Raw genomic sequence first — 27,711 nt, forward strand, 5'->3', positions numbered from 1 at the left:
CAATAGGACAAAGGCTGGAAACGCTATGTGCCATATTCGAAATACATCTTTAATAATGAAAATACTTATTAGTAAAGAATTAAGATTTACTGTATATATAAGATTTACTATATAGCCAGTATTAATAATTTTTGTAGTAAAATTGTGAGATAAAATGTTAGTTCAGTAGGGTTAGTACCTTCCTTTCGTGCACGATGAAAAATTGCTTTTACTCACGTTTCGCGACTGTTTTGGCGCAACACTTATTCACTCATCCTGGTGTTAAAGTTGAAAAAACGTGTTGCCCCTATATCTGCTCTGTTTTAGCAACTATGTATGTTTTGCTGTGGTCAGTTTGTTGTAGAATCAGATTAAACCTTTATTCAGCTTTTTGTTGAGCAGATCTTTAATAAAAGACTGCCATAATTTGCATCCAATTTATTATCAAAGTTAGTTAAGGTACTTCTTTTTGGTTTTTACCCCGGCAAATGCAAGCTGTTAAGAAATTATGACAAAGATGTTTCTTTTCAATGTAGAAGATGGATCGATAACATAGAAGTTGTCGCTAAACAGTTTTAAAGATTACAGTGAGGTTCTATTTGCCCTACCGAAACTTTGCAGCACTCCACAAGAGAGAATGTGCACATAATAAGCTATCAGATATTCAAGAAAATTTAAGACTGGGTTTTTTGATAAATAAAAGGAAAGTTCATTATTTAAAAGTAGATTAGTTCACGAAAGCTTTTTTAATTTTGTCCATGTTGTTTTTCCCATTTGTTGTCAGATTTAATGTTCCTTGCAAAGATTTTATCAGCAACTTAATTTTGCATCAATGCCATGAGCCATTATCAACTTGGTCAATGCATGCTGAAATTGGAACTTGAAAAAGCTTGTATAAAACAGTTTCAGATTAAATATGTTTATGACAAGTTATCACATATTTTATGGTTTTGTACATCGTATACCTAGTATATTTCAGTATTTGAATACAAAATGATACGAATACCCGGGCAAACTACATTCACATTTCCAAACTATCAAAGTTTCAGAATAATTTCGAGTCAAACCATAGAGGAATATAATGTGGTATTCATGCCCATACAGGTTATGACAAAACACAGAAACTGACTTAGCCTAACTAAAACTATATTTTCACAAATTCAAAAACTTGCGATTTATAACTAGCTGGTAATTTTGTCTTTTATTGCTGACTTTACCTGTCTATGTTCTCTTTTTGGTTACGTAAGATCTGATCTTGAATCTGGGATGTCTTCACTATTTAGAATCTGCAAATCTTTCCTTTGCCCATCCTGATTTGGTTGTAGAAGGGTGGTATTGGTCTTTCATTGTTACGGGTTAATACTAGACAGTCTGATTTGTTGCTGTCATGTTTGTCAGTTTATATATTTTTTGTACAAATCGCACAAAAAACTTTTGTCGAGCAGATTATATTGAGTTGGTGATATTTATGATAGTTTGTTGTTCCATCCCTAGTCAAAAAACTTGTTTTGCTGCTCGTTTTTACAACTACTGAACTTGTTCTGTTCTAAAGATTCACCGTTGAGATTTTTGCGGCATCGGTTATTTCGATTTCATGCAATCTATAGCAAATTCCTCCTTGTTTACATCTCAGTTAAATTTGTGTCATATTTTAGTTAAGATATAGTAACTACTGGTGAGTCAGCCTTAAGATGGAAATCCTGCCTAAGGAGGTCTGGCTACATATATTCTCTTATCTTGATGGTGCATCTCTAAGGATCGTAGAAAATATCTGCATTTCTTTTCGTGATTGGCTTGATGATGAGCTCTTTTGGTTTCACAGGTGTAAAAAAGGTATGGTTCATGATTTGAATAGCTTAAGCTCATAGATGTGTGTTACTTTTATTAAAGGTTGTCCTAGTTACGCTAGAAAGATAGCACGTTTGGATTAATAAAACTTAGGTATATGTTGGTACTAAAAACACCCGAGTCAAACACTTTTGAGTTCATGTATATGCGCTTGCTGTGCTTCTTGCTGCCAACTGTGTATCCTTACACTTTTAGCACTAGCTACGGTCCCTTCCCATAAACCACTAGTCACAGAGAGGGCGAAGGCTAAAGCTCCATGGAAAGACTTATTCCTAAATCGTGAGTGTAACAAGTCTCACAATACGTAATCTACCTCATGTGAAAGATCAGATCTATTCATATGATTCCTTATGAGATCTACTTATGTGATTCTTTATCAGATCTACTCATGTGTGATTCTTTATCAGATCAACTCATATGATTTCTTATTAGATCTACTCATGTGATTTCTCATCAGATCTACTCATGTTATTCCTCATCATATCTACTCATATGATTCCTCATCAGATCTACTCATATAATTCCTCATAAGATCTACTCATATGATTCCTTATCAGATCTACTCATATGATTCCTCATCATATCTACTCATGTGATTCCTCATCAGATCTACTCATATGATTCCTAATCATATCTACTCATATGATTCCTTATTAGATCTACTCATACGATTCCTCATCATATCTACTCGTATAATTCCTCATCAGCTCTACTCATATGATTCCTCATCAGATCTACTCGTGTGATTCCTTAGTAGGTCTACTCATATGATTCCTTATCAGATCTACTCCTATGATTCCTCATCAGATCTACTCATATGATTCCTCATCAGATCTACTCATATGATTCCTTATCAGATCTACTCATATGATTCCTCATCAGATCTACTCATATATTCCTCATCAGATCTACTCATATGATTCCTCATCAGATCTACTCATATAATTCCTCATAAGATCTACTCATATGATTCCTTATCAGATCTACTCATATGATTCCTCATCATATCTACTCATGTGATTCCTCATCAGATCTACTCATATGATTCCTTATCATATCTACTCATATGATTCCTTATTAGATCTACTCATACGATTCCTCATCATATCTACTCGTATAATTCCTCATCAGCTCTACTCATATGATTCCTCATCAGATCTACTCGTGTGATTCCTCATCAGATCTACTCATACGATTCCTCATCAGATCTACTCATATGATTCCTTATTAGATCTACTCATATGATTCCTCATCAGATCTACTCATATGATTCCTCATCAGATCTACTCATATAATTCCTCATAAGATCTACTCATATGATTCCTTATCAGATCTACTCATATGATTCCTTATCAGATCTACTCATTTGATTCTTCATCAGATCTACTCCTATAATTCCTCATCAGATCTACTCATATGATTCCTTATCAGATCTACTCATATGATTCCTCATCAGATCTACTCATATGATTCCTCATCAGATCTACTCATATGATTCCTCATCAGATCTACTCGTGTGATTCCTTAGTAGGTCTACTCATATGATTCCTTATCAGATCTATTCATATGATTCCTCATCAGATCTACTCATATGATTCCTCATCAGATCTACTCATATGATTCCTTATCAGATCTACTCATATGATTCCTCATCAGATCTACTCGTGTGATTCCTTAGTAGGTCTACTCATATGATTCCTTATCAGATCTATTCATATGATTCCTCATCAGATCTACTCATATGATTCCTCATCAGATCTACTCATATAATTCCTCATAAGATCTACTCATACGATTCCTTATCAGATCTACTCATATGATTCCTCATCATATCTACTCATGTGATTCCTCATCAGATCTACTCATATGATTCCTTATCATATCTACTCATATGATTCCTTATTAGATCTACTCATACGATTCCTCATCATATCTACTCGTATAATTCCTCATCAGCTCTACTCATATGATTCCTCATCAGAGCTACTCGTGTGATTCCTTAGTAGGTCTACTCATATGATTCCTTATCAGATCTACTCCTATGATTCCTCATCAGATCTACTCATATGATTCCTCATCAGATCTACTCATATGATTCCTTATCAGATCTACTCATATGATTCCTCATCAGATCTACTCATATATTCCTCATCAGATCTACTCATATGATTCCTCATCAGATCTACTCATATAATTCCTCATAAGATCTACTCATATGATTCCTTATCAGATCTACTCATATGATTCCTCATCATATCTACTCATGTGATTCCTCATCAGATCTACTCATATGATTCCTTATCATATCTACTCATATGATTCCTTATTAGATCTACTCATACGATTCCTCATCATATCTACTCGTATAATTCCTCATCAGCTCTACTCATATGATTCCTCATCAGATCTACTCGTGTGATTCCTCATCAGATCTACTCATACGATTCCTCATCAGATCTACTCATATGATTCCTTATCAGATCTACTCATATGATTCCTCATCAGATCTACTCATATGATTCCTCATCAGATCTACTCATATGATTCCTCATCAGATCTACTCGTGTGATTCCTTAGTAGGTCTACTCATATGATTCCTTATCAGATCTATTCATATGATTCCTCATCAGATCTACTCATATGATTCCTCATCAGATCTACTCATATGATTCCTTATCAGATCTACTCATATGATTCCTCATCAGATCTACTCATATGATTCCTCATCAGATCTACTCATATGATTCCTCATAAGATCTACTCATATGATTCCTTATCAGATCTACTCATATGATTCCTCATCATATCTACTCATGTGATTCCTCATCAGATCTACTCATATGATTCCTTATCATATCTACTCATATGATTCCTTATTAGATCTACTCATACGATTCCTCATCATATCTACTCGTATAATTCCTCATCAGCTCTACTCATATGATTCCTCATCAGAGCTACTCGTGTGATTCCTTAGTAGGTCTACTCATATGATTACTTATCAGATCTACTCATATAATTCCTCATCAGATCTACTCATATGATTCCTCATCCGATCTACTCATATGATTCCTTATCAGATCTACTCATATGATTCCTCATCAGATCTACTCATATGATTCCTCATCAGATCTACTCATATGATTTCTCATCAGATCTACTCATATAATTCCTCATAAGATCTACTCATATGAGTCCTTATCAGATCTACTCATATGATTCCTTATCAGATCTACTCGTATGATTCCTCATCAGATCTACTCATATGATTCCTCATCATATCTACTCGTGTGATTCCTTAGTAGATCTACTCATATGTTTCCTTATCAGATCTACTCATATGATTCCTCATCCGATCTACTCATTTGATTCCTTTTCAGATCTACTCATATGATTCCTTATCAGATCTACTCATATGATTCCTTATCAGATCTACTCATGTGATTCCTTATTAGATCTACTCATATGATTCCTGATCAGATCTACTCATATGATTCCTTATCAGATCTACTCATATGATTCATGTTTAATCAGTGATCTCGGCATGGCTCTAGTTTTTCTTTTTTTTCATTGCAGTTATCTCTCCCTACCAGTTTCTCTTAGGATGTTGGCAGCAAGTAATGGAAGGTCATGAATCAAAGAACAATCAGAGCCACCGAGGAACCTTGCTCAAGTTCTCTGTAAGCAATATATTGTTTTCCTTGTATGTCAACTTAATACATGGTCAACTTAATAGACGTTGTTTTGCATATACAATTGTACATGTACCTTCTAGTCATCACCAGTTTTATTTATTGCTATTAGGGCTTCCAAAGTCAGTTCTGAGTGATTGGTTCTTGAATATTTAAAAAACACTCTGATGCAGAACATTTCAAAATATTTTAGTTAAAAAAAAAGTTGTTTTAGATATCAGTGTTGAAAGGATTCCACTAGATATTATTTTCTTCTAAAACTATTTTTAAACATTTATCTTAAAAAGTGTAATTTAAGAATTAGTCAAACCCAGGGTTGTGAATGTTATAAAAAATCATAAGTGGGCATTGATAAGTATTTACTGATGCCTAGATGCAAAATCCATTACGGCTGCATTAATTTTTTCTGTTAATCTATGCAGTTGCATTAGCAGTGCAGTAGCATTAGTGAGTGTGTCACAGTCATGCAGTATAATGGCGCATTGCGCAGTGTTCATGCAGTACAACTATTTTGTGAGATTGGAAGATCTGAATGCTATTCAACCTTGAGTATGGCTGGGCAAACAAATTGGTCCCAATTATCGTGTTGTATAAAGGTCCGGCCACACGTAACGAATTATTCGTTCAATCTGACCGAATTCACGAATTTCACAGAATTCACAGATTTATTCGGCCGAATATCACAGAATCGTCTGAGCTGTGCATGCACACCGAATTCGTCAACGAAACGCTTTTAATTGGCTTACCAATTTTTTTAGCGAGCACGATTCTATAAGTTTTAACAAGTGGTATAGTCCAAGACACCTACGGCGACACACAATAAAAGTATCACCGGAATATGACTTTATACATACGATGCAACTGCCTATATGCGCTAGAGATAGCGACTGTTTTTGCGACGAAGCTTTTGCTGCATAAAAAGAAGTTATTATTATTGAAAAAGAAACAACTTATAGCTTCTAAAACATCTAAAAAAGATACTGGATTCACGATGAGAGGCTTCTGCCATGGTGAACCAACGAGAGAGAACCAACAATAGCGCATATAGGCAGTTGCATCGCATGCATCAATTCATATCGCGGCGATACTTTTATTGTGTTTCGTCGTACATGTCTTGGACTATACCTCTTGTCAAAGCTACTAGAATCGTGCTCGCTAAAAATTTTGGTAAGCCAATTAAAAGCGTTTCGTTGACGAATTCGGTGTGCATGCACAGCTCAGACGATTCTGTGATATTCGGCCGAATAAATCTGTGAATTCTGTGAAATTCGTGAATTCGGTCAGATTGAACGAATAATTCGTTACGTGTGGCCGGACCTTAAGAAGTTGGAATTGTGGTAGTGCTATTCTCAAATTCGCTATTCTCAAATAATTTATGGGGTTAAACCTCAAGTTCATGAGCTTGCTAAACATTATTCGGCAATTTTCTACAATGCAGTGCAGATGTTTGTAAATTCAACAGTGTCAGTTGATCCACAGTATCAACTTCATACTAACGCCCAGTTGCAGTACACATGCAGTTTTGAAGAATGCGCATTTGCGGTATGCAGGAATCGCTAGATTTTAGTTATTGCATCATGGAAGTTAATCTGCAGTAGATCACATGTGGCAATTAGTAGTAAAGGCGCAGTTGGAGTATCAGTAAATGTCTACCGCGTCTTGGAAGTTGTAATGCACTGCAAAATTACTGCACTGGAATGATGCAGTGCAGTTCTAATGCGTTACAACCATGATATTAGGTTTGCTACAAAATCAAGTGTTGCTAATAATAAATGATCGAATTTATTAAACAGAAAGTTGAAATCAATATCAACTCTAAATGTGTTGAATATCTCTTGTAATTATGGTACAGTGTTGAGTCTACTAATCTCATTGATATATGCAATACCTAATTAGTAACTTTAACTGAACTATACAGTGTTGAGTCTACTAATCTCATTGATACATACAATACCTAATTAGTAACTTTAACTCAACTATACAGTGTTGAGTCTACTAATCTCATTGATATATGCAATACCTAATTAGTAACTTTAACTGAACTATACAGTGTGAGTCTACTAATCTCATTGATATATGCAATACCTAATTAGTAACTTTAACTGAACTATACAGTGTGAGTCTACTAATCTCATTGATACATGCAATACCTAATTAGTAACTTTAACTGAACTATACAGTGTTGAGTCTACTAATCTCATTGATACATACAATACCTAATTAGTAACTTTAACTCAACTATACAGTGTTGAGTCTACTAATCTCATTGATATATGCAATACCTAATTAGTAACTTTAACTGAACTATACAGTGTGAGTCTACTAATCTCATTGATATATGCAATACCTAATTAGTAACTTTAACTGAACTATACAGTGTGAGTCTACTAATCTCATTGATATATGCAATACCTAGTTAGTAACTTTAGCTGAACTATACAGTGTTGAGTCTACTAATCTCATTGATACATGCAATACCTAATTAGTAACTTTAACTGAACTATACAGTGTTGAGTCTACTAATCTCATTGATATATGCAATACCTAATTAGTAACTTTAACTCAACTATACAGTGTTGAGTCTACTAATCTCATTGATACATGCAATACCTAATTAGTAACTTTAACTCAACTATACAGTGTTGAGTCTACTAATCTCATTGATACATACAATACCTAATTAGTAACTTTAACTGAACTATACAGTGTTGAGTCTACTAATCTCATTGATACATGCAATACCTAATTAGTAACTTTAACTCAACTATACAGTGTTGAGTCTACTAATCTCATTGATACATGCAATACCTAATTAGTAACTTTAACTGAACTATACAGTGTTGAGTCTACTAATCTCATTGATACATGCAATACCTAATTAGTAACTTTAACTCAACTATACAGTGTTGAGTCTACTAATCTCATTGATACATGCAATACCTAATTAGTAACTTTAACTCAACTATACAGTGTTGAGTGTACTAATCTCATTGATATATGCTATACCTAATTAGTAACTTTAACTGAACTATACAGTGTTGAGTTTACTAATCTCATTGATACATGCAATACCTAATTAGTAACTTTAACTCAACTATACAGTGTGAGTCTACTAATCTCATTGATACATACAATACCTAATTAGTAACTTTAACTCAACTATACAGTGTTGAGTCTACTAATCTCATTGATATATGCAATACCTAATTAGTAACTTTAACTGAACTATACAGTGTTGAGTCTACTAATCTCATTGATACATGCAATACCTAATTAGTAACTTTAACTCAACTATACAGTGTTGAGTCTACTAATCTCATTGATACATGCAATACCTAATTAGTAACTTTAACTGAACTATACAGTGTTGAGTCTACTAATCTCATTGATATATGCAATACCTAATTAGTAACTTTAACTGAACTATACAGTGTTGAGTCTACTAATCTCATTGATACATACAATACCTAATTAGTAACTTTAACTGAACTATACAGTGTTGAGTCTACTAATCTCATTGATATATGCAATACCTAATTAGTAACTTTAACTGAACTATACAGTGTTGAGTCTACTAATCTCATTGATATATGCAATACCTAATTAGTAACTTTAACTGAACTATACAGTGTGAGTCTACTAATCTCATTGATACATACAATACCTAATTAGTAACTTTAACTCAACTATACAGTGTTGAGTCTACTAATCTCATTGATATATGCAATACCTAATTAGTAACTTTAACTGAACTATACAGTGTTGAGTCTACTAATCTCATTGATACATGCAATACCTAATTAGTAACTTTAACTCAACTATACAGTGTTGAGTCTACTAATCTCATTGATACATGCAATACCTAATTAGTAACTTTAACTCAACTATACAGTGTTGAGTCTACTAATCTCATTGATACATACAATACCTAATTAGTAACTTTAACTGAACTATACAGTGTTGAGTCTACTAATCTCATTGATATATGCAATACCTAATTAGTAACTTTAACTTAACTATACAGTGTTGAGTCTACTAATCTCATTGATACATGCAATACCTAATTAGTAACTTTAACTGAACTATACAGTGTTGAGTCTACTAATCTCATTGATATATGCAATACCTAATTAGTAACTTTAACTGAACTATACAGTGTTGAGTCTACTAATCTCATTGATATATGCAATACCTAATTAGTAACTTTAACTCAACTATACAGTGTTGAGTCTACTAATCTCATTGATATATGCAATACCTAATTAGTAACTTTAACTGAACTATACAGTGTTGAGTCTACTTATCTCATTGATACATGCAATACCTAATTAGTAACTTTAACTGAACTATACAGTGTTGAGTCTACTAATCTCATTGATACATACAATACCTAATTAGTAACTTTAACTCAACTATACAGTGTTGAGTCTACTAATCTCATTGATACATGCAATACCTAATTAGTAACTTTAACTGAACTATACAGTGTTGAGTCTACTAATCTCATTGATACATACAATACCTAATTAGTAACTTTAACTCAACTATACAGTGTTGAGTCTACTAATCTCATTGATACATGCAATACCTAATTAGTAACTTTAACTGAACTATACAGTGTTGAGTCAACTAATCTCATTGATACATACAATACCTAATTAGTAACTTTAACTGAACTATACAGTGTTGAGTCTACTAATCTCATTGATATATGCAATACCTAATTAGTAACTTTAACTTAACTATACAGTGTTGAGTCTACTAATCTCATTGATACATGCAATACCTAATTAGTAACTTTAACTGAACTATACAGTGTTGAGTCTACTAATCTCATTGATACATGCAATACCTAATTAGTAACTTTAACTCAACTATACAGTGTTGAGTCTACTAATCTCATTGATATATGCAATACCTAATTAGTAACTTTAACTGAACTATACAGTGTTGAGTCTACTAATCTCATTGATATATGCAATACCTAATTAGTAACTTTAACTCAACTATACAGTGTTGAGTCTACTAATCTCATTGATACATACAATACCTAATTAGTAACTTTAACTGAACTATACAGTGTTGAGTCTACTTATCTCATTGATACATGCAATACCTAATTAGTAACTTTAACTTAACTATACAGTGTTGAGTCTACTAATCTCATTGATACATGCAATACCTAATTAGTAACTTTAACTCAACTATACAGTGTTGAGTCTACTAATCTCATTGATATATGCAATACCTAATTAGTAACTTTAACTGAACTATACAGTGTTGAGTCTACTAATCTCATTGATACATGCAATACCTAATTAGTAACTTTAACTGAACTATACAGTGTTGAGTCTACTAATCTCATTGATATATGCAATACCTAATTAGTAACTTTAACTGAACTATACAGTGTTGAGTCTACTAATCTCATTGATACATACAATACCTAATTAGTAACTTTAACTGAACTATACAGTGTTGAGTCTACTAATCTCATTGATATATGCAATACCTAATTAGTAACTTTAACTCAACTATACAGTGTTGAGTCTACTAATCTCATTGATACATGCAATACCTAATTAGTAACTTTAACTCAACTATACAGTGTTGAGTCTACTAATCTCATTGATATATGCAATACCTAATTAGTAACTTTAACTGAACTATACAGTGTTGAGTCTACTAATCTCATTGATACATGCAATACCTAATTAGTAACTTTAACTCAACTATACAGTGTTGAGTCTACTAATCTCATTGATACATGCAATACCTAATTAGTAACTTTAACTCAACTATACAGTGTTGAGTCTACTAATCTCATTGATACATGCAATACCTAATTAGTAACTTTAACTCAACTATACAGTGTTGAGTCTACTAATCTCATTGATACATACAATACCTAATTAGTAACTTTAACTGAACTATACAGTGTTGAGTCTACTAATCTCATTGATATATGCAATACCTAATTAGTAACTTTAACTGAACTATACAGTGTTGAGTCTACTAATCTCATTGATACATGCAATACCTAATTAGTAACTTTAACTCAACTATACAGTGTTGAGTCTACTAATCTCATTGATACATGCAATACCTAATTAGTAACTTTAACTGAACTATACAGTGTTGAGTCTACTAATCTCATTGATATATGCAATACCTAATTAGTAACTTTAACTCAACTATACAGTGTTGAGTCTACTAATCTCATTGATACATGCAATACCTAATTAGTAACTTTAACTGAACTATACAGTGTTGAGTCTACTAATCTCATTGATATATGCAATACCTAATTAGTAACTTTAACTCAACTATACAGTGTTGAGTCTACTAATCTCATTGATATATGCAATACCTAATTAGTAACTTTAACTGAACTATACAGTGTTGAGTCTACTAATCTCATTGATACATGCAATACCTAATTAGTAATTTTAGCTGAACTATACAGTGTTCAGTCTACTAATCTCATTGATATATACAATACCTAATTAGTAACTTTAACTGAACTATACAGTGTTGAGTCTACTAATCTCATTGATACATACAATACCTAATTAGTAACTTTAACTCAACTATACAGTGTTGAGTCTACTAATCTCATTGATATATGCAATACCTAATTAGTAACTTTAACTTAACTATACAGTGTTGAGTCTACTAATCTCATTGATACATGCAATACCTAATTAGTAACTTTAACTCAACTATACAGTGTTGAGTCTACTAATCTCATTGATATATGCAATACCTAATTAGTAACTTTAACTGAACTATAGTGAAAATACATTATAATAATGCCTGCACCGCTGTATCATTGCTGTTCACAATTGTTGGACAATCTGGCTGCAGAAGAAAAATGCTAACCAGTTTAACCAAAAAGCAGACCCCTATTCCCTAATATAGAAATATAGTTATCAGAAGTATCTGAGACACAATGTTGATGAACTCTCTAGCAGAAACATGTTTAGGTCATAGTTTACAATTTTTCCTTTCATCCATCCTCAACAGAGCATACAAAAAACTTGGAAATTGCGATATTATGCTGCGAATTCTGAGTAGAAACACTGGCTGATTCGCTTTTTCCGCAAAATAGTAATCCAATATCCAAAATTTATTGTGGCAGAATTTTTGGTCGATCTGTTGGCTCGGTGATCCATGATCAATGTTTTGTATAGGTATTAAGGGGAGTCGTTGTAAAGGCTTTTCGTAGCAATGGTTAATCTGTTTTTGCGTCACTTTCCCGATCAGTATTTTTGATACATATTTCAAACAATTATTTTTATTCCTCTTAAAACGATGGAAGTTTGTTGCTGCCAAACCAATTATTATTAAAATGCTGTCCCCATGTCGAGGAGTTTAGATGCTTTCTAGTTATTTTTGTCACGTGTAGACAGTTTTCAAGTAGTCACTTTATAATCCATAAAACGTGTCACTAAAGCTGACAACTAGTGCAGGTCTCTTATGACACCAACAATGCATGTTGCACTTGATTGCTAACTTTCATTAACCCACACCCATCCATAAGTGTTTATGCTATAATACTAGCGAGGACTTAGATGCAATCATGCTCACTAAACTGCCCTTAAAGATTAATTTACATAAAATTTTAGAAAACCTTAACAGAAAGTATCGGTGTATTTTTATCCTTTGTGATTGTATTTGATGCTTGAGGTAGTCCGACTGCCGGGATGTTTCAAGATTAAAATCGACAAAACTTGATTGCGGTTAAAACACTCAAAAGAAATATATGTGCAAATTGATGTCACTAGTTAATATAGTAAATATCGGCGCTTGCATTGAAGTAACAGCATCTCTATTTCGTCGGTCTTTTTGCAACTATAGACGTCGTAATCGATTCTTTGCTCGATCTGATCACGATATCACGATATAGTTTTTTCTGGTTTAATCTTGAAATATTTCTGTTAGAATCTACTACAGTTTTGTGTAAGCTCCTTATTTTAAACATGAAAAGCTTTGGCGCGACAGGCTCATGGTTTGCCCATTCAGTGCTCACTAACTGAGGTGTTAACTGACTGCGATGTTAACTGACTGCGGTGCTAACTGACTGCGGGCTAACTGGCTGGCGTGCTAACTGGCTGGCGTGCACACTAAGGCCATGCCTGAGCGGTTTCCTACAGTGAGTTTTTGATGCCCCAGTGTCTGCTATAAACCATATTTATAAGCTCTACTTTTGGACTCTACAGCATGAAACATGATTATTATTTCTGTTCATCATCAGTTATGGTTATCTTCAAATAATTATTTTATAGTTAAACATTTGGAAATATCTGTACAATTCCCTTAATTTGTACAGATATAAAAATCAATGATGTTGATGTTTACTTTGTAGCAGGTACATTAACATATAGAAGTTGAAGAACTGTGTCACATGGTCTTGGAGCATTCTAACCAACCCATATTGAGATTTCTGTTTAAGGTTCCATGAAAAGCTATACAGTGACCTTCTGGTATATAAGGAGTTATCCGCTCTCTTTTTCACAATTTAAAAATATAAGATTGAACAAATTCAAATTTTGCATTTCATAGATACAATCAGGTAACTTCATAGATGCATGTAGCTATCAACATTATATATTCGCTGATAGCTACTCTAACTCAGTCTGTGTATGGTGAACAGGTTGAGACTGCCTTGATTTTCTTTCCTCGATTTGTCAAAGAGATTTGCTTACGAGAATAACAAAAACTACAAATTTAATGGGTTTGTCAGAGGAACATGTTTAAGTGTGCCATTAATTAGTTTTCGTTATTTTTATTATTGTGTATTATTTTAGATACTACCTAACCTCGGGGTGATTTATGGATACATGAGTGAGTATCGACTTGAGGAACTCTCACATAGCTTTGTGAATGTTGTTGTGATACACAGTGATGGCGAATTCAGTACACACAGGTCCGTAGAGCGCTATCCTTTGGGAGTGCAAAACCACTTCATTCGCACTTTAGATTCTCTTCTCGTCTACAGACCTCTAGATTCACACGCTAAATACTTGGATCAGGTTTATTCTTCAGAGGTTATGGAATTTAATGGACTCGGTGACTCGGTAAGTTTTCCAGCATTGAGCCACTCTTTAGGACGTATTATGTCAAGGTCAGACTGTAGTTGAGCTATAAAATGGCAGAAAAATAGCTGACCCATTAGTCTATTACTACATGATTACAGTCAAGCCCCTACCAGCTGTTCCAACATAATAGCATAACAATTTAACATAACAATTTAACATAACAATTTAACATAACATAATAACATCGTAATTACTTATGTCTCAAGTTTCTCAAAACATGGCAGTTGTCTTAATCAGTGCATGTGAGGGGCTCAGCAGGGTTTGAATAGTATTAAATCTTGCTTCATACTTTCCTTTGTGTAGCCTTAGAACCATAAACACTAAGCCTTTGTGTAGTCTTAGAAACATAAACACTAAGCCTTTGTGTAGTCTTAGAACAGTAAACACTAAGCCTCTGTGTAGTCTTAGAACCATAGACACTAAGCCTTTGTGTAGTCTTAGAACCATAAACACTAAGCCTTTGTGTAGTTTTAGAAACATAATCACTAAGCCTTTGTGTAGTCCTAGAACCATAAACACTAAGTCTTTGTGTAGTCTTAGAACCATAAACACTAAGCCTTTGTGTAGTCTTAGAACCATAAACACTAAGCCTTTGTGTAGTCTTAGAACCATAAACACTAAGCCTATATGTAGTTTTAGAACCATAGACACTAAGCCTTTGTGTAGTTTTAGAACCATAAACACTAAGCCTTTGTGTAGTCTTAGAACCATAAACACTAAGCCTTTGTGTAGTCTTAGAACCATAAACACTAAGCCTTTGTGTAGTTTTAGAAACATAAACACTAAGCCTTTGTGTAGTCTTAGAACCATATACACTAAGCCTTTGTGTAGTCTTAGAACAGTAAACACTAAGCCTCTGTGTAGTCTTAGAACCATAGACACTAAGCCTTTGTGTAGTCTTAGAACCATAAACACTAAGCCTTTGTGTAGTCTTAGAACCATAAACACTAAACCTTTGTGTAGTCTTAGAACCATAAACACTAAGCCTTTGTGTAGTCTTAGAACAGTAAACACTAAGCCTTTGTGTAGTTTTAGAACCATAAACACTAAGTCTTTGTGTAGTCTTAGAACCATAAACACTAAGTCTTTGTGTAGTCTTAGAACCATAAACACTAAGCCTTTGTGTAGTCTTAGAACAGTAAACACTAAGCCTTTGTGTAGTCTTAGAACCATAAACACTAAGCCTTTGTGTAGTTTTAGAACCATAAACACTAAGCCTTTGTGTAGTTTTAGAACCATAAACACTAAGCCTTTGTGTAGTCTTAGAACCATAAACACTAAGCCTTTGTGTAGTCTTAGAACCATAAACACTAAGCCTTTGTGTAGTTTTAGAACCATAAACACTAAGCCTTTGTGTAGTCTTAGAACCATGAACACTAAGCCTTTGTGTAGTCTTAGAACCATAAACACTAAGCCTTTGTGTAGTCTTAGAACCATAAACACTAAGCCTTTGTGTAGTCTTAGAACAGTAAACACTAAGCCTTTGTGTAGTCTTAGAACCATAAACACTAAGCCTTTGTGTAGTTTTAGAACCATAAACACTAAGCCTTTGTGTAGTTTTAGAACCATAAACACTAAGCCTTTGTGTAGTCTTAGAACCATAAACACTAAGCCTTTGTGTAGTCTTAGAACCATAAACACTAAGCCTTTGTGTAGTTTTAGAACCATAAACACTAAGCCTTTGTGTAGTCTTAGAACCATGAACACTAAGCCTTTGTGTAGTCTTAGAACCATAAACACTAAGCCTTTGTGTAGTCTTAGAACCATAAACACTAAGCCTTTGTGTAGTCTTAGAACCCTAAACACTAAGCCTTTGTGTAGTTTTAGAACCATAAACACTAAGCCTTTGTGTAGTCTTAGAACCATGAACACTAAGCCTTTGTGTAGTCTTAGAACCATAAACACTAAGCCTTTGTGTAGTCTTAGAACCATAAACACTAAGCCTTTGTGTAGTCTTAGAACCATAAACACTAAGCCTCTGTGTAGTCTTAGAACCATAAACACTAAGCCTTTGTGTAGTCTTAGAACCATAAACACTAAGCCTTTGTGTAGTCTTAGAACCATAAACACTAAGCCTTTGTGTAGTCTTAGAACCATAAACACTAAGCCTTTGTGTAGTTTTAGAACCATAAACACTAAGCCTTTGTGTAGTTTTAGAACCATAAACACTAAGCCTTTGTGTAGTCTTAGAACCATAAACACTAAGCCTTTGTGTAGTCTTAGAACCATAAACACTAAGCCTTTGTGTAGTTTTAGAACCATAAACACTAAGCCTTTGTGTAGTCTTAGAACCATGAACACTAAGCCTTTGTGTAGTCTTAGAACCATAAACACTAAGCCTTTGTGTAGTCTTAGAACCATAAACACTAAGCCTTTGTGTAGTCTTAGAACCATAAACACTAAGCCTCTGTGTAGTCTTAGAACCATAAACACTGAGCAGCCTAGCTACTTACAGTAGTGGTGAATAAAGGATGAAGAATTAATGCAAAATGTTATGAAACAAAATTAGCAAGCATCTTCAGCCCAACCTTTGACAAAAGTTTAATGATTATTCTAAGGAATAGGGAAGGGACAAGTAAAAGCGAAGCGGCTGTATATAACGGTTAACGATCAGATTAAAAAAGTATAAAATACAACAAATAGTTGGGGTTATATTTTTGTTTCATAGTATTATTTTTACAGTATAATGGCAGTAAGGCCGGCGATGCCTGAGATTTCTTTTATTCCCAGCCAGATAGCCTGTGAGTATTTAAGAGGCTGTTCAGGAACCCGGCGGGGTTTTGAAACAAAATATTTTGGTTACTCAGTGAAAGGCGCATGTCCAGGAAGTTTGAACAAAATCAACCAAAATTGTAGAAACGTATAACACTTACAGTGGCAAACAAACTGAGACACAAACAGATAGTTTTAATAAAGTACAATATATTTTAGGAATATAATAGGGGAATGCCCGGCCTTGTATCGGTAATAAACAACAGCTTATAAACAGTGGCAGTTAATGTAATTGCCATTGGCTAATTTGAGTAAGCTGGTACATGTATTGCTAGGCTTACTAATAAGAGCTGTGAGAGCAAGCTTTAGTTGTATGTAACACAGCATTGTTATGCGTGTTTGAACTCGGATAATTACTATCTGTCTCAGGGTTGGCTCGGTTTAAACCAGCCGAAAAAAACGGTTTTATAGTTTTTTTATTAATTTTTGTGTGAAAAACATAATATTTTAAGCTCCTAGTGGTTCCTGTGCGGTAGAAATGCAATTCTATGTAATTATCAGCTGTGGAAGTTTATTTAAGACACAGTAATGAAGTGATGGCAGAGCTCAAGTTGAAACTACATGAAATCCTAGCACAACAATGAATTTCACAATTAGTGAATTTCATTTTCAATTGGTTTTATCAAGTGATATGTGGATCTCTTTACTGATGAAATTTAAAAACCATGTGAAATATACTAATCCAATCATCGTCTTTAATAATGAATAAATCCTTTCTCAAGTCTGGCCAGTGAGAAAGGATTACTTATAATTAGAAATTGAAACAATAAAATCCTTTTGGGCAAAAGCTGTAAGTTTGCATTTACTAATATTTCATTTATTGGGCACAAGCCAAAATAGTTGGATTGTTAGAATTCAGTTTATCAAGTTGTTTGTGTTTTGCAAAGTTAGTTGTGCCTCAAATTTCCAACATACTTCGCAAACAGGATCCCGTTTGGCAGTTTTTCACTTGAACTGCAAAAGGCAAAGGTTTTAAGGCAAAGGTTTTAAGGCAAAATGTAATAGGTGTGCTGTCGCAACGCAAGGCCACGCAGATAGGCTTAAAGCTCACGTAACAAAATGCTAAGCTAAAAACACCAATTTAGACAGTGATGCTAATATTCAGGTGATAGGAGTTGAGTCATCTGCCACTGCTCCAAACACTAGTAATGCATCTGCATTATGCTCTGCTCTACACTACCACATAACTAATCACTTGAATTAAAATTCCTACTTATACATAGAGCTGTATGTAAAATATTCACTTTATGTGACAAGATTTCTGCTCTGTATTTCATCGATCATGTTATATTATTGACTCATTTCGAATTTTCCATATTTTTCTCTCTTTTTTCCCCATAACAACTTCTACAGTACCATCTTTAACGGATGATTCCACATATGTATGTTCAATACTCAATCATGCGGCTATAGTAAGTGATGTTAATTAGACTTAAAATTGAAAAACTTGGTAAAATTATAAAATACTATAAAAACCGGTTTAAACCATAAAATCCGGTTTTATATAAAATCCGGTTTAAACCATAAAATCCGGTTTAAACCATAAAAACCGGTTTAAACCAAAAAACCTTGTTTTTCATAAAAACTGTGGTTTTTTCCAACCCTGATTTGTCCAATGAATCCATTATATCCCCTGTATGTTATTGGGTTAACTTGTCGCCTCGTGAATGGGAGTTTCTCGGATCAAATCTTCTGCGGTCTGAACTTTTTATATATATGGTTCTATTTTTTACCCTTCTCTAGTGGTGGTCAGTTGGAGGTTGCGTTCAAATAGAGGCTAGTGTTGTTTTCTTCAAATAGCTGGTCAAAATTTTAGGAAGATAATGTAGCCCTTTTTCGAGCAAAGCGGATGCCGACTATATGTTGCTCTCTTTTTTCCGATAGAGCGATGTTAAACGTTTTTGATGCAATAAATCTGCTAACTTACCTCAAACTTGCCAAAGATCTCTAATTAAAATGTGCATTAGGAAGCCGAGAGATATCGCTACCAGTTGTTAGCTATTGCTTGCAATTGATCTGCGATGATATTATAGTCTGTGTCCTGCTTTGCGATTTGTTAGAGTTTTCAATTTTTTATTTCATTCTAAATTTCAAGACATTTTTATTTTATATTTAACAATGTTTGACTAAAAACTCATTGCACTCATTAAAATGTTTGCTACAGTTTGCTGCCAAAACTAGCTTTTTATGTGTAATAGAAGTGGAGTTATGAGCGTCGATCTACTGTTACGTGTTAAGATAGCCGCAAGAATACTATTAAATAATATGCTATAAGTCTGTAAATTTATAAGTTATATAATAATAATCGATCAAATGCTACAAATATATATATATATATATATATATTCATGAACAAGTGACATAAATGAACTATACTTGTATTACATGCAGAGACAAAAATTACCGTTTTTAAATAAAAAAATACTTGTATTGTTTGCTCGGATAGCTGCGTTCTGATTGTTGTTTCGATGGAACAAGCTTTTGGCTGTCCAATACCTTCCACAATGTATTTTGACTTCAACTCTTCTTCTGCACTGCTGAAGTAGTCGATATTAGCGTCCAAACAATTTTTGACAGAGCAGTACATTTACGCATTGCATTTTGCACAAATGCAATGCGTAAAACTTTTGCTCGCTAAACGCAATTGATATTACGGGCTCGTAAAGATCAAATAATGTCAAAGTGTCGGTCAAATGGAGTTTTTACGGTAAATGTGTTCCTGCTTACGAATTTTTATATTTAGAAAAAAGTTTCCAAAATAAATTAATTTTGCAAGTACAGTGCACCCCCGAGATACGATGTTAATTCGTTCCAGGGTTGGCATCGTATAGTGAAAAATTCGTATATCGGGGTATAGAGACCATTGTAATTAAACAATGCAAACACTCCCTCTTAAAAATCGTCAATTTTCTTTTATAAAAATGTGTACATATTGACAATTAGCAACAAAATAGTATGTTAACTTTAGTAATTATAGTTACCTATAGTAACTGTATTGTATTTAGTGTATTTTAATGGTTATGATCTGCAATAAAACGCAAAATTATAATGTGTGTACCAAATGCAGTACGTACGGTAAGGAGTTCTTGCCTTCAAAAGGTACGCATAACATAAACTTTGAATTCACTTCAAGTAAGTTTAGCTTGCTAAACCTACACTTAAATCTAAGTTTTAGTATGTATCAACTTTTTATCACAAAATTTTATCCTTCAGCAGTTCCTATCTTCACTTTCACTATAAACTTTAGCCTATCTGTTTGAAACCTTTTCCAACCTAAATCAATAAGGCTGAGCGATGCAGTTATAGAAAGCGGCCCCTCGCACACTTGACCATTTAATGGCTACCGAAAAGAAAAATAAAATTTTATTTTCTATACAGGACGTACATACCTTTGGAGTAACGTGGCTTTAGCTGGTACATGTAGCGGGTAAAGCAGAGATGAGGCAAAAGCGTATCAATGCTAATTATGGTGCTGTGCACTTGAAAATAAATTTAAAACGTAATGAATTGGAATTTTTTAGTAGGCTAAAAGAAGTTGTCCATTCCTGTCCAATTCTTCTACCTTTTCTACGAAAAAATTGATGGTGCAATGCAGAAAATTGCTAGCTAGCGCTTGTAAAAGGATCCAGAGAATGTGGTACAGTAGTTTATCTTGTATGAAATGTGCACAAGAATCAATGTAACCATACATACAAAGTTTGTACGTATTTATACCCTAGGGGGACAGGGCTTTAGCAAGTTTCAGAAAGTAATGTGGATGCTTCAACTATCCTGAGTAGCTAGTTATATGAGTTACATACATACGATGAATTGTATTCACGTAGAAGATAACAAACCCACATGCAAAGACATGGTTAAACAAGAGAATAAAACATAAAACCAAAAGGAAACAAATAAAATGAATAAAATATGAAAAACATGCCACACAAGAGATAAATAATATATATTATACATGCATTGTTTTAATGTACCAGTCCACATCAGTAAATTAAACACTTAAAATATTTCTGCGAATGTGGGGTTTTCCGTATATTCTACATCCTCGCCTTTACTAAATGGTTGCTCCTTTTGAATGCTGATCGCGTGCATGACCTAGCTCATTCAAATCTTCAGTCGGAAGCTCTTTCTTGTGCTTGCTTTAATGGAGTTCTTGTTTTAATAATAATTGCAAATGCTGATTGGTTGCGATCATATTCCTTGACAATGTTGATAATACGGGTCCCTTCTTCTTATTTACGACATCCAACTTTGTTGACATAGAAATCAATTTTCCTTCGTTTTGTAACGTTTGTATCGGTCTCAGATTCCATAGATAACGAATTAAATGTAGATAGTTATAGTTATATACGTATGCTGACTTAAAAGTTTATAGCAAAAGCTATAATAAAGCTACAAATGAATATTTGCTCTCGCTTGTGTATTTTACACGAAATTTTCCACGCGGATATGAGAGAAGTCGATCAGCGTGTCTCTTCTAAACGTTCTAAGAATGTTTTCGGCAAACTACATTTCGGTGTATTTTTTATTTCGACGTGTGTTATGAGCACACCGACGGCCAAATTTTAACTCGGGCGAAACTTTTCTCAAATTCGTATGGTGAAATAAAATTCGTATAGCGAGGTGAAGATATCACAATGTTTGACTTTGTAAGGTGAAAAAATCGTATATCAGGGTAATCGTATCTCGAGGGTGCACTGTAGAACTTCCCATTTAGGCAACCAGCTGGTTCAATCTTATTCAATATCAGGATGTCTGAAAGGTTTGCCACTTTGGTAGGTGTTATTAATACCATTTTGTAGGTTTTCTGACAAGATTTGACACTTGAGTGCATCACTTTCAATAGTAAGGGCTCTTACTGTGACTTCTATAAGCATTGATTGTGTCTTGGAACCTCTCTGAAGGGTCAAGCTAAAATAGGTAGGGTAATCTGCTGCAGACTGATACAACGACTTGGGTGAAGTTGCATCCCCTGGATATGCACAGCGGTTGCACTTTGAAGCCTGGTGTGTTTGCTTCCCTCTACGGTGGGGCTCATGGTGAAGAACTTATACACATCTGCCAGCTCCCCTCAGAGAACCTCATTGTTGGCTCCAAGTTATTGGTGAGTTAAATGTACTACCTTCAAATGTCTCACTACATGTACTTGGTTACCAACATACATTCAGTTGTGGTTGATTGATCTCACATATAGGTGTGTATGTTTAGACATAATCTGGTACATTTGAAGACTATAAAGTTTTAACCCTGCAATTATACTAGTCTTATCGAAATAGCAATGCTCGGTAAACATAATATTCTAGTTCAGGTCAACGTTTGGTGTTGCCAAAGAGATCAAAATAGAAGTATTTCAGAGCGTGATTTCACGACTAAACTGTCATACAGTGAGGATTTGTGTTTACCAATGCTGTGTGCTGAGAAAGGGCACCAGTGTAGGTGCTGCCATATGAGAGACCTGTAGTGAACTTAGGCGCCCTGGGATTGCATGCCCTTTTTACAATTAGCAATAGCCTTTCTGCGATTCGAACATCAACCTGTTGTTTATAGTCATATACCCTTTGACTCCTACATCTCTAGACTCATGTACCCTTTGACTCCTACATCTCTAGACTCATATACCCTTTGACTCCTACATCTCTAGACTCATATACCCTTTGACTCCTACATCCCTAGACTCATATACACTTTGACTCCTACATCCCTAGACTCATATACCCTTTGACTCCTACATCCCTAGACTCATATACACTTTGACTCCTACATCTCTAGACTCATATACCCTTGGACTCCTACATCCCTAGACTCATATATCCTTTGACTCCTACATCCCTAGACTCATATACCCTCTGACTCCTACATTCCTAGACCCATATACCCTTTGACTCCTACATTCCTAGACTCATATACCCTGTGACTCCTACACTTGTATGGCAACTATATGTACACTTATACACATATACCTATATAGCGTATTTTTTCTATGTACTTACGTGTATATGAAGTATTGTGCTCTATTTGCCTATAGGCTTCTAGATAAATCCCCAGCGTTGCACGAGTAATAAATAAGTTTTTGAACAGAAAATCTATGTTTAATCTGCATATACAACATTTATCATTCTAACAGTTTTAAATGAAGGTGTTTGTTTATTTCTGTGTGTGCTATAAGTTTAATTAACTTAATGCTATATATACATATATTTATATCGTTTTGACCAAGTCTGGGCATGTACTTCCTTCTAGTAGTTCTAGCACTACTGAAAGATGCAGATTTCAACCAATTGTTCATTGAAGATTGGCAGGCATAATAAGTATGTCTACAGTTATTCTCTAGTATGGAAAAGTGGTCTCCTTGCATAGTGGTTAGCGTACCTGTCTGCAGAACTGGTGTAACCTAGTTCAATTCTTGTGTGAAGCTTTGTTTTCCGGATTTGGTTGCTATTTTGGACATACTACTGACAATCCAACAAACACATAGATATATAGAGTAATGTGTTCTGTATACATATATAGAGTATAGTGTTCTGTATACATATATAGAGTATTGTGTGATATATACAGTAAAGCATGGATAATTCCCCCTCGGATATATCGAGCACATGGTTAACTCGAATGGATTTGCTTGGTCCGTTCCCACGCAATGATAAATGGCTCTATATAACTCGAACTCAACACTGTTAATTCGAACTGTTTTTTGCCCAATGGCTACCGAAACGGTTGCTATCGCTTTAGAAAATCACTTTATTCCAAGCCATAGAGGTAAACCTCGACTTTTCGAAATTCATAAGCGTCGTTATTACCACCATCGGCAAAATTTTTTGTCAACAACTTTTCTAAAGGTTTGGTGAAATTTGATTTATACCAAACATCCGCTTAACGATCGCCCTTCAGAAGCGAGGTAAAGTGAGGTAATCTTTGCATAAACTTCAAGAAAAATCGGCAAAATTGATTGTGGGTAAAACGCTCAAAAGAAAAAAATGTCTTTTCTTTTGAGCATTTCAACAACGATCAAGTTTTGCCAATGTCAATCTTAAAAACGTCCTGGCAATAACATCACCTCAAACAACAAACCAATCTCAAGTGATAGAAAAATCTCTATACTTTTTGATAAAAACGTTTTAAACTTTACATTAGAAGCATTTAATTTGAAACAAGCCATTTGTGCTTTTGATTTATATTATAGATTGTATATGTACATGTATCTACTATTAAATAAGTAAATACATGAACTTGTGACAGTGCTCTGATAACTTGAACGCTCTGATAATTCAAACACTTTTGCTCGGTCCTTTGAAGTTTGAGTTAACCGAGTTTCACTGTATATATAAATCTCAGTGTTTGTTTGTTATTTTGTGATTCGGTGTGTCCAGCTTTACCTAGCTATTAAAATCTTGGAACGAAAAGCTCACATCATGCTGGATTTGAACTCACAAAGATTGCAACAGCATGTTTGTAAACCTATTATCTAACCACAAGTCTACAAAAGCTCCTATGATTCCAATGCTCTTATTATATAGTGTATACCCTTTTCCCATTGTACCATTAGTTGTGCCTACGGGTTATGATGCCCCTGTTATAAAATATTTTCCGGCTTCCTCTATAAAACACGATGCTCTTTTGTCCTCGCCATTCTAGGGCAAATTTGTTTTCCCGCCATGCAGTATCAAAAGAAATGTCTCTCGAAGTTAAAATTTGACGATTTATGTACTAATTATATATGTTATTAAGAAATATACGTTGCTCGCCATGGCGAGTTCAGCGTTATTCGTTGTAATAAAAACAGATTCATAAATAGATCAATAAAAAGTTTTAGTTATAAGTTTGAAGTACTAAAATACATACTAAAACTTTCTTCAAGTATGTGTTTAGTAAGCTAAAATCATGCATGTTAGATTCAGCGTTTATGCTATACGTCTGTATCGAAGGTAAAAATTCTCCATGATACGTTCTGCACATAGTACTCTCGTAGATCATAACTACAAAATGCACAAAAGTTATTGTAGGTAGCTATAGTTACTAAGGTTAATGTATTGTTTTGTTACTTGTTTTTAATGAAGATGATTTTCATGATTTTTACTAGGTGATTGCATTAGATAATTATTATGGTTTTCTATACCATTCTATACGATATAGACACCCTTACGAGGCCAACACTGAAACGGACCTAATCATATAATTGTATACCAAATAATTTTTTCTTGTAATTGTAGCTAAACAGGCTATATTTAGCCACTACTCGCTATTGATTTACATTTAAACACTTTTACGGTTTTGTTTTCCTCCTAATTTATTTTACCAAAACTCTTCTTGATATGAAATTTCATAGTTACAGTTGTTTGAAAAAGTGTGAAAACCTTTACAGTTGTTTTAATTTTTCTTTTACTTCGTTTGAACTGCACAAAAACCCTTTTTATGATACGAAGTTCAAAAGTTAGAATGGTAAATTTAGTATGTATGTTAAATAAAAGTAAATTTTCTGTCCGAAAACCGTTTTGTTACCAGTGCAGTTCCGGGTATTCACCTAGTGAGGTCAGTTGCTAATCATTACATGTGACATAACGTTATTATGCATATTATAACTTATGTAATGAATATCTTCACTATTATTGATTGCTATTCTCAGTTGAACACATAGTCTAATGGATAAGCTTGACACCTCCAGTACATGTGGTTCAGAGATGAAATTCTTGGTTAAGCGAATTTGTATTGCTAGATATATATATATATATATATATATATATATATATATATAATGCTGGAATGTAAGAACAACTGTAATCCCAGTAGTCATTGGGGCACTGGGCGCAATAACACCGGCGCATAAAATGTGGCTTGCCCAAATACCAACAACAATCAACTCAGGTGAGTTGCAGAAAAGTGTGCTATTGGGAACAGCTAAGATCTTGAGGCGAGTGCTCAAACTCCCAGGTCTCTGGTAGGAGAACCGAGTTAGAGCAGAATTTACCACCCATACGGGGTGTCCGGGGTGAGGAAACAATTTTTTATATATATATAAATTGTTTCCTCACTGTCTATATATATATATATAGACAGAGTATTGTGTCAGCAACAGTAAAAACCCGCAGTCACAAGTGTTTGAATGAACCATTGCATCAAGGACAGATGAAGTTAGCCAAATCTGAGACCCAAATTGAAGTAATAGTTACCAACATTGTAAGTTAGGCATCTATTTAATGCTGAGTTGTATCAATTGTGCAGGGAGACAGGAATGTACCATACGGGAAACACACTTTTGTTATTGACCTTAACAAACCTCTGGTACTCAGTCTAGCCGAGCAAGAGTCTGTCAGTAGGTATGTTTCTCGTATTTTGTACATAACATTTAATCAGAGTTGTCTTATGTTACACTCAGGAAGGAGCATCTCCTTTACCATTTTCTTAAAAACACATTGAAAACGTCCAACAAATTGACACAAAACACTTTAAAAATACTAATGTACTTGGTAATACTACAAGTGAACCCACTGAGTGGTCGTTTATGTCTGTAATATCTCTGGTTTTACAGGCTAAGTGAAGTGGTACCGGTCGATCCAAAGGATGATATACCAGATTCCCAGCCTTTTAAAATACCAGACGGAATGTATCGTGAAACAGATGGTCATAATTATGACTCTTGCATAGCTAGGTATGTGTGCATAGCTGTATAGCAAATGTTTAGCTAGATGTATTTGAGTACTTAGCTGTATAACGCATGTATAGCTAGTTGCATCTGAATAGCTATATAACTCGGCTACAGCTAGCTGCACATCAATAGCTGTTCAACTTTTGCATAGCTAGATGTATTTGCATAGCTGTATAACTCTAATCCAGCTAGGTGTTTCGGCCCACTGATTTGTCTGTTGTGAAAGTTTTCCTTTATTTAGTTAACAAGTAGCTTTATGTATTTTATGGAGTTGTTCTCCCTTACATCGGTGCGGCTATTTAAAGTCCACATGTTGCAGGTATGCTGGCAAAATCACCTATGCCCATGATGACTATCAGGACCCCTGGTGGGCTGAGGCACATTTTGTTCTCTTCTCTCAGGATGTTATGGGCATACTTACTACCACCTACCCTACATTTCTTGTTTACACTCGCCGACCGGACTTCATCTTTTGATCTGTGCTGCGCTTGTCTCGATGGCTGTTCCTTGTCTGGTTTATGTTTGGACACGTTTACTACAGTGCTCATGTGTTTGTCTTATACAGTGCTCATGGATGTATCTGTTACATTGCTTATGAGCTGGTCCGGCATATATTGTTCGGCATATATTGTCTGGTTTTACAGCTGGATTTGCTATCACAATCGATACACACAACTTTGTT

At 34.4% G+C, this 27,711-nt stretch overlaps 1 protein-coding gene across 1 annotated transcript; it reads left to right on the forward strand.

Annotated features, from left to right (window-relative positions):
• Positions 1-1,650: 1,650 nt before the first annotated feature.
• LOC137408876 (F-box only protein 31-like) lies at positions 1,651-27,505 on the forward strand. Its single transcript, XM_068095466.1, has 8 exons — positions 1,651-1,812; positions 2,023-2,106; positions 5,404-5,507; positions 14,330-14,599; positions 22,329-22,493; positions 26,606-26,700; positions 26,913-27,032; positions 27,349-27,505. Exons 1-8 carry the CDS (start codon positions 1,671-1,673, stop codon positions 27,503-27,505), a joined length of 1,137 nt encoding a protein of 378 aa, XP_067951567.1. The 5' UTR covers positions 1,651-1,670.
• The last annotated feature ends 206 nt before the right edge of the window (positions 27,506-27,711 follow it).

The sequence above is a fragment of the Watersipora subatra genome, chromosome 11 (assembly GCF_963576615.1).
Source record: "Watersipora subatra chromosome 11, tzWatSuba1.1, whole genome shotgun sequence".
NCBI lineage: Eukaryota > Metazoa > Bryozoa > Gymnolaemata > Cheilostomatida > Watersiporidae > Watersipora > Watersipora subatra.

Excerpts from the sequence above, each read along its gene's own strand:
- LOC137408876 (XM_068095466.1), top strand. The coding sequence starts at position 1,671 with ATGGAAATCCTGCCTAAGGAGGTCTGGCTACATATATTCTCTTATCTT. Across the intron at positions 5,508-14,329 it reads GAACCTTGCTCAAGTTCTCT|ATACTACCTAACCTCGGGGT; the intron begins GTAAGCAATATA and ends GTATTATTTTAG. Across the intron at positions 14,600-22,328 it reads TTAATGGACTCGGTGACTCG|ACTGATACAACGACTTGGGT; the intron begins GTAAGTTTTCCA and ends AATCTGCTGCAG.